The sequence below is a fragment of the Microcaecilia unicolor genome, chromosome 5 (genome assembly GCF_901765095.1).
Source record: "Microcaecilia unicolor chromosome 5, aMicUni1.1, whole genome shotgun sequence".
Classification (NCBI taxonomy): Eukaryota; Metazoa; Chordata; class Amphibia; order Gymnophiona; family Siphonopidae; genus Microcaecilia; species Microcaecilia unicolor.
In genome coordinates, this window is record NC_044035.1 from 363,399,155 (window position 1) to 363,413,946 (window position 14,792).

Below are 14,792 nucleotides of genomic sequence, written 5' to 3' on the forward strand. Positions count from 1 at the left end.
GTTCCATCTAAACCAGTCAATTGTATTGCCAACATTTTTTCCCCGTCCTCATACCCACCCTGCTGAACGTCAGTTGCATACATTGGACTGCAAGAGAGCATTGGCCTTCTTTGTGGAGCGGACAAGTCCCTTCAGACAGTCCGCCCAAATGTTTGTTTCTTTCGACCCCAACAGAAGGGGAGTGGCTGTCGGGAAACGCACCATTTCCAGTTGGCTAGCAGATTGCATTTCCTTCACTTACGCCCAAGCTGGGCTGACTCTTGAGGGTCATGTCACGGCTCATAGTGTTAGAGCCATGGTGGCGTCAGTGGCCCACTTGAAGTCAGCCACTATTGAAGAGATTTGCAAGGCTGTGACGTGGTCATGAGTCCACACATTCACATCTCATTACTGCCTTCAGCAGGATAGCTGATGCAACAGTCGGGTTGGGCAGTCGGTGCTGCAGAATTTGTTCGGGGTTTAGAATCCAACTCCACCCCCCTAGGCCCATTTTTATTCTGTTCCAGGCTGCACTCTCAGATGTTTCTTCGTAGGTCAATTTTTTGTTATGTCCTCGTCATTGCGAGGCCCAGTTGACCCTGTTTGTTGTTTTGAGTGAGCCTGGGGGCTAGGGATACCCTTATGTGAGAACAAGCAGCCTGCTTGTCCTCGGAGAAAGCGAAGTTACTTACCTGTAGCAGGTATTCTCCGAGGACAGCAGGCTGATTGTTCTCACCAACCCGCCCGCCTCCCCTTTGGAGTTGTTCCTTTCTTTGGTTTTGCTTCATAAGTTGACTGAAGCGGGACTCTCGCGCAACAGGCGGGAAGATGGCCGCGCACCCGCGCGCTCGAAGGCTTTAGCAACCTTTGTTGCTAGGAAGATTTTCCGGACCTGGGGCTGCCGTGGACGTCACCCATTGTTAGGATCTGGTAACTGTGAGCCCCTGTGCCCCGACTGAGCACGGCGAAGATGGAGTGACACCGCACTCGGTCAGGCAGCCAGACAACCCCAAGCTTCACCTGGGAGATGACCCCTGAGAGTTGAGCTCTCAGGTGCAGGCGGCCACCAGGACTTCGGGAACCGGGGGGTTGCACAACCGCTGACCAGGCAAGCAAGCAGAACAGACACAGTCCAAGAGCCAGGAAATCCATAGGTCAAAGAGTAGTCAAAAACAGTCCAAGGTCAAGGCAGGCAGCAAAACAAGCGAGGTCCGGGAAACAAGCCGAGGTCTGGAACACTGGAACTGAAGACAAGGAGCACCGGCGTGGATCTCAAACACAATTGAGGCCGAAGCAACGAAGGACTGGAGGCAGGGCTTTAAATAGTGTAGGAATCAATCTCAAACAAGTGCAGCTGATCCAAGATGGCTGCCCCCATCAGCAGAGAAGCCCAACGCCCAAATATGGGCTTCCTTCCAGCAGCCGGCCAACCTCAAGATGGCCGCCACAAGCTGAGATGCCCATCCCAAAATGGCCGACCTATCCTGGAGAAACCACCACCAAGATAGCCGGCTATCTCTGCTGGACCGTGCCTCGCCGGCGAATCGGCCGCACAGGCCTGGAACCAGGTAAGGAACGTAACACCCATATATGAGAAGAATCAGCCTGCTGTCCTCGGAGAATACATGCTACAGGTACTACTACTACTAATAGCATTTATATAGAGCTACCAGACGCAAGTAACTTCACTATTCCTAATAGCCTGTGTGAAGGTTGATGGTGCATTTTTCTAAGGTTCTGCCACTGAGGAGAGGAGCCCAACAGGGATGTTTGTTTGTTTGATGAATCTTTTTTTTTTTTTTTTTTTTAAACAATCAAAGTGGTGTACAAAATATATTTAAAAAGTTAAAAGAAGGAAAAGAATCCAGCAATAAAAAAGGAACGAAATTAGTCATACCAAAGAACAAACATACATTACTACTGCATACTTTATTTTTGCCCTAATTATGGAATGCTTGACATCTAAATTAACATAGCAACATAGTAAGTAATGGCATTGGGTGTAATCCTGGTATTAGAGTTACTGTGGAAAATGAGGTCTTATGAAATCTCCCTCTTTGCATACGATGTGATATTGTCTATTACAAAAATGCATTTGTTCTTGCCATTATGCTCAGAGAGCTGTAGTCTGAAAGTATAAAACTCTTCTAGCAGGCTCCCATTATAGACACATTCATAGGTTGTCGTGCACAATGCATTTTTTGTAGCAAAAAAGGTGCCGGTACTCAAATGCCTGGCCACTCTTCAGGGATGGGATAATCACTGAGGAACATACCCCACAATAGACAAGACCCCTGAAACTAGTCACAGAATCTATGACAAGGTAGAATTGGTGTGTAGAGCCTGAGCTCTTTCATTAAAACGTGGGGACCATGGGTCAATTTTAGCAGACAATGGAAAAAGTTAGGACTTTGACTCTAGAGAAGAAGGGACATAAAACGAATCGGAGATAATTTTTCTTCACTCCACGTGTAATTAAACTCTGGAATTCGTTTCCAGAGAATGTGGTAAAGGCGGTTAGCTTAGCGGAGTTTAAAAAAAGGTTTGGACGGCTTCCTAAAGGAAAAGTCCATAGACCATTATTAAATGGACTTGGAGAAAATCCACTATTTCTGGGATAAGCAGTATAAAATGTTTTGTACATTTTTGGGATCTTGTCGGTTATTTGTGACCAGGATTGGCCACTGTTGGAAACAGGATTCTGGGCTTGATGGACCTTTGGTCTTTCCCAGTATGGCAATACTTATGAACCCATAGATTAGACGACCCATCATATTCTTTACCAGAAACACTTTCCCGGGCTTTTGAAGTACTGTGAATTCACACAGAGCTAGAGATACTGGTGATGATAAATGTCCCCTGTTTCATTGATTGTTTCTATCTATCCACAGCCGAATAAAGAAGGTGGTGTCAATCTATGGCAGCAGCATTGATGTTGAGTTGCAGCAGCGAGCCGTGGAGTACAATGCCCTTTTCAAAAAATATGATCACATGCGGTGAGTTTGTAATTTCTCCCAGGCAGCAGTGCTAGACGAGCATATGAGCACATATTCTGATTTTTGTTTGGGTTTGATATATCATCTTACTCATAATGGTGACCAGCATGGCTGCTCAAACAAATCTCATTGCATTTTGCAATTCAATATGGGTTTTTTTTTTCTTTTTTTAATTACAATTGGTCTCCTTACCAAAAGTAACTTGCAAAGTTAATATAAAATGTAAAGTACGGTATCATAAAGGTAATAAATTATAGTATTGTATACAATAAAGCTTATAATGTAAAACAATTTAGACTAAAAACAAAGGCAATGAAAGCATATATGAATCAAGAAACATAATTTACAAAATCAGCCTGATCTGTAGTGAGTAACAATGAACTCAATAAGAATCTGCTGGGAAATGACAAGCATAAATAGAATCTAAACTATCCACATTGGTGATAAGAATTTACAAAGAAGCATTAATTAAAAGCTGATAAAATCAAGTATATTTTAACTAGCTGAGAACAACGCTTTTCAGCCCATTCCTCAGGGCACACCCAACCAGTCAGTGTTTCAGAATCTCCACAATGAGTATGCACTGTCTCCTTAGTCTGCATATTGTGGAATGTGGTAAAGAAATAGTTAATTTGAGCTTAAAGAAATGAAAGGAAAATAACTCTCTTTTGATAGTAGAGAAGACTAAGACTGACTTTCTTTTATCAGTCCTTTCCCTTGACCCCAGAAAGACCTTAAGCTATTGCTCATGGGGGTTTGAAATCCCCCCCAGGCGCCAGACATATTTCTAAAGATTAAGCCTGCTTAATTAACAATGTTTCTTTTAGTCTTCTAATGGCCTCCCTTCTCTTCCATCGGCACCGCCTCGAAAATGACGGTGTCCAGCCTGAGATGCACTGAGTGGGGCTTCACACCATATAAAGGTAAACCCACTGGATCTCCAGCCCCCCGAATCTGTGTCGGTGGGAACCAGGGGGGTTTGACTTGTGGCCCATTGGGCCATCAGGGCTCTATTCGAGGAGATGCTGGGGGGGGGGGGGGGGGGGGGGGGGTTGAGGGGGCTGGACCTCCAGCTCCTATGTCGCTTGGTTCAGGGTGGGAGTACTTGGGGTCTGGTGATCCCATGGACCTCCAGCTGCTGTGTTTGACAGATCTGGCTTTTGACAGCCTAGACCCATCAAACAAGTGCAGGAGGATTGTGCCTGAGCGCAGAGATCAGAGATAATAGTGTGCTTAAATTTGCATGCTATTATCTGATCATAGGGTGCGGTAAAGCCCTGTGCTGTTCCAGCGCTATTTTTGGAGCACGGGGCTTTCAATCATCCCATAAGCAATTGCCAGTATTTCAAGCAGGGATTGAGTTCATTTTGTCATGATAAGACCCTGGGGGAATTTCCTTAAAAGCCAAATAACTGGGGAAGATCTCTTCTGAACCTTATTGTCCTCTTCTCCACCCTCATCTCTCCCTTCTCCATCCCCATCAGAGTATCCCCTTTCCCAATAAAATCACTCTGCCCCCTTTCCAATACACAGGCACTGCTCACTCTTTTCCCATTGCAGTTACTGGACCCTTTCTTCAGGAGTAGCCTAATGGTTAGTGCAATGGGCTGAGATACTGGGGAACTAGGTTCGATTCCCACTCTAGCTCCTGGGCAAGTCACTTAACCCTACATTATTCAAGGCAGTTGCAGACCCTACCATTAGGCCAACTGAGTGGGGGCCTTCATGGAGCGGCATCCCTCTACACCGGCCATGGTCTGGCATCTCCCTCTGCCCTTCCTGCCTCAACCCCCTTCCCTGAATCTAAGTTTTTTTCTTGTTTTTCAAAAGGCAGCGGCAGTGATTCCCATAGACTGAGGCATTAGCCTCTTCTCTGTACTGCGGCCTGCCTCTCTGATGTAACTTCCTGTTTCCTCAGAGGTGGGTTACAATAGAGAGGAGGCCGGTGCCGGCAGCAGGGCAGCCTATGGGGATTGCTGCTGCCGCCACCGCCAACTTTGGAATACAAGAAAAGACATAGATTCAGGGAAGGGGATTGAGAAAGGAAGTGGGGCCTGATGCTATATTGTGGCTGGGGGGAAGAGGAAGGAGTTGTGAGAGAGAGTGTGTGTGTACAGAGAGATGTTGGACTTAACAAGTGCATTCACTGTGCAGCTCCTCAGTCTTGCCTCTCCCTACACTTCTCCCTTGGAACTCCATTCATCAGCTAAATCTCTCTTATCTGTACTCTTCTCCTCCATTCCTCCGTTCCTTTTATCTTGCTACACCGTATATCCAGGGCCGGTCTTAGGCAGGGGCTACAGGGGCAGTCGCACATGGCCCCGTGCCTCCAGGGGCCCCACGGTGCTCCCTCTTGCTCCCCGCCATTGCAGCGATACAACTCTTTGCCTTCCCTCCTCTGAGCCGCAGAGTACTCTCCCAGCACATACCCGAAGCCACCTGGTGGTCTAGCGGAGTCTTCAGGGCAGGAAAGATCCCCAGTCTTTCCTGCCCGCTGCAGGCAGTGACCCCCTTGTTGCCGCATTGCTCTTTAAAAATGGTTTCTGAGACTTCCAGCAGCAGCCTTGTGAGACTTCCGCTGAAGTGCACTTGCCTTTTTTTATTATTATTACTATTTCAAAGAGAAGGTATTGATTAATGAGGGAAGGGTTTCCGTCATGCAGAACTGTCCAGAGTCAGTCTAAATGTGCCAACATTGTCCAGCACACTGTTAGCAGCCAAGTTCATATAAAGTTAATTATGTTCAGTGGAAAATAAATCTGTTGGCTCAGGCTGCTTGCTATGTGAATATTCAATCACTGTTTCATTATTGCTACCAAGTATTACATATTAAGGGGATTTGTTTTAATTCATTTATCTAGTCCTTACATGCACTTGGTTTTGCTTTTTGAACCCAAAGGTTTCCTATGATAGCATTGTGCATATTTGAATTAGTTTTTCTGTACAAGTTTTGCTTGATTTGTCTTTATTTGAATTTTAAAAAGTGTTTAAAACACATCTTATCAACAAGGGGCAGAGCTAAGGGGGGGGGGCACAGGGCCCCGCAATTGCTAAGACCGGCCCTTTGTATGCCTGGAACAGACTTCCCAAGTCAGTACGTCAAGCTCTGTCTCTGGCCGTATTCAAATCTAGGCTAAAAGCCCACCATTTTGAGGCTGCTTTTAACTCGTAACTCCTATTCACTTGTTCAGTACCCATGTCTGTTTTATCATTCCCTCCATATGTAATTCCCTAAGCCCTTATTTGTCCTGTTTGTCTTGATTTAGATTGTAAGCTCTGTTGAGCAGGGACTGTCTCTTATATGTTTCGTGTACAGTGCTGCATATGTCTAGTAGCGTTATAGAAATAAGAAGTAGTAGTGTATAACCAACTCTAGAACAGATAGTCTGAAAACACATTTCAAGTGCTTGGACTGCACAAGAATTTTGATTAAAAAGAAATATGCTTATAATTATTTCAGAGAAAACTTAAGGCTGGAGAGAGTATACACCATGTTCTTGACGGGGCTGGTATTGGAATTTGTATTAGAAGATCTATCCAAACTTGTAGTTCAGTGACCTAACATTAGTGCATACCACCTTCCTGACAGTTGACTAGGCAAATCACTTAACTCTCCATTGCCCCAGGTACAAAAACTTAGATTGTGAGCCCACTAAGGACATGGAAAATACCTGTATATAATATGTAAACTGCTTTGGTTGTACCACAGGAAGGCAGTATATCACTAAACCATATAACACTAAACCATATAACAAATAGCAACATAGGAAGAATGTTCAGGTGGCATAATTTTTGTTTTTTCATTTTGTAGGTCAGCCTTGTTGGAAAGAATGCCCATTATGGAAAAGACAATCACAAATGGCCCCACAGATATTGTGCAGACAAATGGAGAAGCAGAACCTGCTATAATGGAGACTAAACAAGCACTTTCAGGACCCCTTCCCACCAGCCAGGTGAGAATGGGTTCTGGTATTCAAATAGACTAATGAGCCAGGTATCTCTCCCCTCTGGTTTTTCTTGAACAAGTAGCTCATTTTCTTTCTTTAGGCTGGGTAGGTAGTTGTTCTCCTTCTATCCTTTTGGTAGGTAGTTTTTTTTTTTTTTTGCATCTCCCTTTCCCCTTTATGGATAGGGCAAGTAGTTTCTCCCCACCTCCCACCCTCGAGCAGGACAAGTTGTTCTCCAAGGCCGAGCAGGTTATTAAGTCCTCGCTGATGATTGATGTCATACAACAGAGCCTGGTATGTAAAAGTGTATCAAAGCTTTCTAGTATGCAGATCTCCAAATCTGCTGGATTTTCACCTACATTATACCATTGAGATTGATGCAGCAATTTCACAGTTTCAGTTCTGTAGGGCAGTAAGTTCTTTGAGATTCCCAGAGGACCTGCCAGCCCTGCGTGATTGAAACCACAATATTGATGTACTACATCATCGATAAAAACACAAGAGGCAGACAACAATATGCCTCAAAATGAATGTTGCTCAGTTCCTCTTTTACTGCATAGCCCGTTAACATGCATATTTCTCATCTCTAGTTTTTCCCCCAGTTTAAATGTATTTTGTTCATAAGGTGTATTGGGTCTTTTCTGTTTTCACTTTCTTCCCCATAAGCTACCCTTAGATAGACTTACCTGATCATTAAAAAAAAAAAAAAATTAGTATAGCCTAACCTGCACCAGCACTGGTGTTTTGAGCATCATGGTTAAAGTAAGGAAGGATACAGATGGTCGAAAAGGTGGAGGAGTAGCTCTGTATATGAGAAAAAATATCAAAGTGACTGAAAATCAGGGGGCCTGAGGAAGGAAGGATTGATATGGATCACCTTGAAAAGAGAAGATAGAACCTGTATCCATATGGGTGTTTTCTGCAGACCTCCAACACAATCGGAGCAACTTGATAACGATCTGGTTATAGATACCCAAAAGTTGGAAAAGAAAGGGGAGGAGGTACTGTTGCTGGGAGATTTTATCCTGATGGATGGAGATTGGAAGGGTCCATCTACAGAATCTGAAATAAGTAGAGAGATTGTGGATGTTTTTCAGAGTTGTCTTCTCAGACAAATGGTGACGGAACCCACAAGGGGGAAGGAGCAACGCTGGATCTGGTGCTCACAAATAGGAAAAGTTGTCTAATGCCCTAGTGGCTGCCCATCTAGGAAGTAGTCATCATCAAACAGTTTGGTTTGATCTAACAGCTAAAGCAGAGAGCAGCCACACAAAACTCAAAAGTCCTGGGTTTCAAATATGCTGACTTTAGTAAAATGAAGGAGTACCCAAAGAAAGAGCTGATGGGATGGGAGGACATACAAGAAGTGGAACAAGATTGTTCCGGGCTGAAAAGAAGCATAAAAATGGCTACTGACCTTTGCGTGAGGAGAGTAAATAAAAGGAAGAGAAAAAGAAAACCCAATATGGTTCTCCAAACAAGTGACTGATAAAATAAAGGCAAAAGAGTTGGCGTTCATGAAATACAGAAAAACTCAAAAAGAGGAACACAGAAAGGAATACTGGAAAAACAAATGGCTAGAAATGTAAGAAAGGAAGATGAGAATTATTTTCAGGTATAGTAGTGAAAGGAGGAAGGATAAAGTGGAATTGAGACTGAAAGATACTGTGAACCGCTATGTGGAGAGTGATGAGGGAAAAGCAACCATGCTATACAGACACTTCTGTTCTGTGTTCACAGAAGAAAATCATGGAGAAGGACCACAATCAGCTAGCAGACGTCTACTGTTGATGTCCTAGAAATGCCAAAGAAAGACCATGATAAGTATTTTATATTACATTCATTGTTGGTTTAATCATGAATTGATAGTGTGACTGTTGGGCAGACTGGATGGAACGTTCATGTTTTTATTTGCCGTCATTTACTATCTAGCCATTTGATTTCACACCATCTATTTTTTTTTCACAATCTCCAAGCAGCAGAAGAGCCTCAACAATTTCAAGAAGTGTGACAGGACCATATAGAGCCAACAGTACACTTAACTCGTACCTGGTGTGCCTCAGGCCTGAATACAAGATCTCCAGTTATGTCAGGTTCTGAATAATGGCTACGTTTTTCATGGCTGTGAAGAGCAAAAGGAGAAGCTCTTTGGTTCAGTGAAGTCCTAACCAGGTACATCAGAGGCTTTGACCTCAAAGAACTCGGGGTCTGCACCAAACTCTAGGGATGAATTGACATCCAAGAATAATGGTGAAGACATTCACTAGGTTCCCTGTGGCTTGTGACTGGGCCAGTCTCAAATGGAAATGTGGCCTAACAATCTCAACATCTGCTGAACCTGTGACCTGCTGGCTCTGTCAAACCTGAAGAGCAATGTGGATTAATGTGTCCATTCACAGGTCTGGAAGGAAAGCCCAGGCCTGAGCTGTGTCTAACAAGGCTCTTACGAATGTCAGTCTTTGTAATGGAAGAGATGAGACTTTGTGTAGTTTATGATGAACCCTAGTAGCTCCAGTGCCAAAATAGTTCTGGACATGGATACATGCATTCTTTCCTTCAGTGTGCTCTTTACCAGCCAATTGTCCAGGAAGAGAAACACATGTACTCCCAGATTGCAAGTACTGCAAGACATTTTGTGAAGACCCTAGGAGCCGACGCTAGGCAAAAAGACAGAACACAATAATGGTAGAGGTGTATCCCTATTCAAAATCGTAGATATTTCCTGTGCCTGGACTGTATATGAATGTTGGTGTAAGCATCCTTTCAGAAAACATAGTCAATTATTTTCGTGAATCATAGGAATTAAGGTGCCCAGGGAAATCACTCTGAACTTTTCTTTTGCGAAATATTTGTTCAGAGCCTTTAATTTTAGAATGTGACAAAATCATCCTGCTTTCTTGGGGACCAGGAGATATTTGAAGTAAAATCCCTTTTCTTTTTCTCTTGCTGGAATAGGTTCAACTGCAGGGAAGAGAGCACCTGTAAAAGTAGTTCCTGGTGCTGAGAGCTTAACAGGCTTATTTTTGAAAGAGATTGCCGGCGATCTTCCGACACAAATCGGAAGATCACCGGCAATGTCCTGAAACCGGCCAAATTGATATAATCAAAAGCCGATTTTGGCCGGCTTCAACTGCTTTCCGTCACAGAGCCGGCGAAATTTCAAGGGGGTGTGTAGGTAGGGTAGTGAAGGTGGGACGGGGGCGTGCTCACGAGATGTCCGGCTTCGCCCGATAATGGAAAAAAAAAGCCAGGCTTGATGAGCATTTCGCCGGCTTTACTTGATCCCTTTTTTTCACAACCAAGCTTCAAAAAGGAGCCCCAAATGACCACCGGAGGGAATCGGGGATGACCTCCCCTTACTCCCCCAGTGGTCACCAATTCCCTCCCACCCAAAAAAAAAAAATCGAAGTGCTCGTCAGGGACGTCCTAAATCAAAAGTATTTTTGCTTGGCTTTTTCAGTAGTACCAGTGGGATTTGAACCGGCCACCTCTGGATTACAAGACCGGTGCTCTAACCACTTGGCCACAGCTCCACTTACTTGGATGTCCCTCACTTTTGATTATGCCCCTTCAGGTCTGTCTCAGCCAATCACAGACATGGGTCTCTCTCAGCCAATCACAGCACAGGTTTGGACAGCTTCCTAAAGGAAAAGTCTATAGACCATTATTAAATTGGACTTGGGGAAAATCCACTGTTTCTGGGATAAGCAGTGTAAAATGTTTTGTACTTTTTTGGGATCTTGCCAGGTATTTGTGACCTGGATTGGCCACTGTTGGAAACAGGATGCTGGGCTTGATGGACCTTTTGTCTGTCCCAGTATGGCAATACTTATGTACTTATGTACCCCTACATGGGTCATCTGCCAGCTTCTCCTGAACTTCTGGTTCTAGGTCTGAGGCATGCAGCCAAGTGAGTCTGTGCATCCTGATATCCATGGTGGAGGCCATGGACACCACATTGAAAGCATCATAGGCTGCCTAAACAATGCGTTTTCAGCACTCCTGCCATTTGGCTACTGTCAGGCAGAGCTCTGCAACCTTTTCAGGTGGTACAAGTGTTTGCAAACTCTGCCAGAGTGTGCACTAGGTTCCACAAGTGCAGGCTCCTGAAAAGCTGGTAAGAATGTATGCAGGAGAAGAGCATAGCTTTCTTAAACACATTCCTCCCAAAAGAATCCAAAGTCCTAGCATCCTTCTCCAGGAGACAGTGAGGAGTGAGTATTGGAGCATTTGGCACTTTAGAGAGCAGATTTGACCACCATGGAATGGTGAGGAAGCTGGAGCTTCTCAAATCTGGGAGCCTTCTGGACTCTGTACACACTTACGAATAAGCTGCAAAGAGAGGGAGTTTCCAATGCTTCCTCTGCACAACCTGAAGGGTGCTGGACATGGATACTGTCACAGCTTCCTTAGGAGGGGCATTAAAGTCAAAGACGTAGCGGAGAGACTGAATGAATTCTTTGCTTCGGTCTTCACCGAGGAAGATTTGGGTGGGATACCGGTGTCGGAAATGGTATTTCAAGCGGACGAGTCAGAGAAACTTACTGACTTCACGGTAAACCTGGAGGACGTAATGGGGCAGTTCGGCAAACTGAAGAGTAGCAAATCTCCTGGACCGGATGGTATTCATCCTAGAGTACTGATAGAACTGAAAAATGAGCTTGCGGAGCTACTGCTAGTGATATGCAACTTATCCTTAAAATCGAGCGTGGTACCGGAAGACTGGAGGGTGGCCAATGTAACGCCCATTTTTAAAAAAGGCTCCAGGAGAGATCCGGGAAATTATAGACCGGTGAGTCTGACATCGGTGCCGGGGAAAATGGTAGAGGCTATTATTAAAAACAAAATTACAGAGCACATCCGAGGACATGGATTAATGAGACCGAGTCAGCACGGCTTTTGTGTGGGGAAATCTTGCCTGACCAATTTACTTCAATTCTTTGAAGGAGTAAACAAACATGTGGACAAAGGGGAGCCGGTTGATATTGTGTATCTGGATTTTCAAAAGGCGTTTGACAAGGTACCTCATGAAAGGCTACAGAGGAAATTGGAGGGTCATGGGATAGGAGGAAATGTCCTATTGTGGATTAAAAACTGGTTGAAGGATAGGAAACAGAGAGTGGGGTTAAATGGGCAATATTCACAATGGAGAAGGGTAGTTAGTGGGGTTCCTCAGGGGTCTGTGCTAGGACCGCTGCTTTTTAATATATTTATAAATGATTTAGAGATGGGAGTAACTAGCGAGGTAATTAAATTTACTGATGACACAAACTTATTCAAAGTCGTTAACTCGCGACAGGATTGTGAAAAATTACAAGAGGACCTTACGAGACTGGGAGACTGGGCGGCTAAATGGCAGATGACGTTTAATGTGAGCAAGCGCAAGGTGATGCATGTGGGAAAAAAGAACCCGAATTATAGCTACGTTATGCAAGGTTCCACGTTAGGAGTTACGGACCAAGAAAGGGATCTGGGTGTCGTCGTCGATAACACGCTGAAACCTTCTGCTCAGTGTGCTGCTGCGGCTAGGAAAGCGAATAGAATGTTGGGTATTATTAGGAAAGGTATGGAAAACAGCTGTGAGGGTGTTATAATGCCTTTGTATCGCTCCATGGTGCGACCGCACCTTGAGTATTGTGTTCAATTCTGGTCGCCGCATCTCAAGAAAGATATAGTAGAATTGGAAAAGGTGCAGTGAAGGGCGACTAAAATGATAGCGGGAATGGGACGACTTCCCTATGAAGAAAGACTAAGGAAGCTAGGGCTATTCAGCTTGGAGAAGAGACGGCTGAGGGGAGACATGATAGAGGTATATAAAATAATGAGTGGAGTGGAACAGGTGGATGTGAAGCGTCTGTTCACGCTTTCCAAAAATACTAGGACTAGGGGGCATGCGATTAAACTACAGTGTAGTAAATTTAAAACAAATCAGAGACAATTTTTCTTCACCCAACATGTAATTAAACTCTGGAATTCATTGCCGGAAAATGTGGTGAAGGCGGTTAGCTTAGCAGAGTTTAAAAAGGGGTTGGACGGTTTCCTAAAGGACAAGTCCATAAACCGCTACTAAACGGACTTGGAAAAATCCAAAATCCCAGGAATAACATGTATAGAATGTTTGTACGTTTGGGAAGCTTGCCAGGTGCCCTTGGCCTGGATTGGCCGCTGTCGTGGACAAGATGCTGGGCTCGATGGACCCTTGGTCTTTTCCCAGTATGGCATTACTTATGTACTATGTACTTATGTTTAATAACTTGGCTCTGGTCTTATCCTCAACATTCAATTTAAATGAGATGGACTGATTCATCATCTGGACAAAACTGGTAAAGGAGAGCTCCTCAGGGGGAGACTTTCTTCTCATGTGGAGGGGAAGGATCTCAAGGATAACCAAGAAATCCCTCCTCCAATAACTTCTGGCTCCTGTTCAGATACCTTGTTGATCACTGATAGTTTACTTTCCCCTTGCTTTCTAAAACCATGCCATGCCATGCTTTCAGGTGTCGCCAGAATTTCCAAGATTGGTTACCTCTATCTGCACTGCTGTTGATGCAGTCAGTGCCAATGCAAGGATATGTTTGTTTACTAAAATTTAACTACCCTTCGAGCAGTACCTCAAGACAGTGTACAAGAACAAAAATAAACATCTCCTGGATCTCCCTGTCCAACTTTTTCTCAAAGGCTGCCAATGCCATTGCTGAGTAGTTGACAGGAGAAATGCTGATGTCATCCTGGGTTGTTTGAGGAGTACTGGTGGGTTGGACCTTGGGAAATAATTGCCTCCCCCACATGCAGCTGGAGATGAGTGGCCTTTCAGGGGTGTTTGGGAGGTGGCATGGTGTCTTCCCATGATCTTCCTGCTCCTAGCATTGTGCTTCAGTATGGACTGATGCTCTTCACTTTTGCTCAGCACTGGAATCCCACAATACTGATGTCAAAGCAATTGAATCATTCACCTTTTTCACACAGAATTTTGACACTGATTATTTTATGGCCTGATTCTCAGCTTCAGCCAGGTAGATGCTTCTCGCTTTGTCACAACTTGCTGCAATTAGTCTTTTAGAAAAGACCAAAACCAATGTAACAACCCTGCCAATCCCAATTCCAACTAAATGTTGCAATAGGAGCAAATGATTCACCATATCAAAGGCGGAAGTTTTGTAACCCTTATATACTTCATCTAATGAATTCATCAACGCATCCACACTTATGGCCAATTTAACTGGGCTCTCACTGCTTCTTCAATTAATTTACCTAACATCAGGAGCAATGAAATAAGCTGGTAACTTGAACAAGAAGTTGTAATAAGCTCCCTTCTTTAAATTTGGCCTAGTGGAGTGGAGGAGTGGCCTAGTGGTTATGGTGGTGGACTTTGGTCCTGGGGAACTGAGGAACTGAGTTCGATTCCCACTTCAGGCACAGGCAGCTCCTTGTGACTCTGGGCAACTCACTTAACCCTCCATTGCCCCATGTAAGCCGCATTGAGCCTGCCATGAGTTACAAATGTAACAAAAAAAAAAAAATAATAATAATCACTGCTCTTTTAAGAGATGAAGATAAGAAGCCTATCGCAAGGAAGAATGGAGCCTAACTCATTCTTGAGGGATTTTGCACTGCCCATGACATTGTTTAAACTACTCAGCCACATTCTATTTAAGGGTTTCCATTATAGGGTTAGTATATTCTCAGTAAAGAATAACCATTGAACCCTTGTATCACTGATGTCCCCACGGGTACAGAGATAATCCTGAAGAGGTGGAAACATAGTAACTATCTGATTGACCCTATCTTAAAAACAAAAAAAAAAGTCCAATTCTTCGGGTGACAGTTGATCTCTGGTACAGAGACTGAGGACGCAGTTCTTTAACTGGGC

At 44.2% G+C, this 14,792-nt stretch overlaps 1 protein-coding gene across 2 annotated transcripts in view; it reads left to right on the plus strand.

The window, feature by feature from the left end:
* AP1G1 (adaptor related protein complex 1 subunit gamma 1) overlaps positions 1 to 14,792 on the plus strand; it is a 319,248-nt gene that overhangs the window by 278,283 nt on the left and 26,173 nt on the right. For both annotated transcript variants that reach the window (XM_030204680.1, XM_030204681.1), the window contains 2 exons: positions 2,871 to 2,975; positions 6,787 to 6,928. In XM_030204680.1, the coding sequence (XP_030060540.1) occupies positions 2,871 to 2,975; positions 6,787 to 6,928 (247 nt within the window). The remainder of the gene's footprint in view (positions 1 to 2,870; positions 2,976 to 6,786; positions 6,929 to 14,792) is intronic.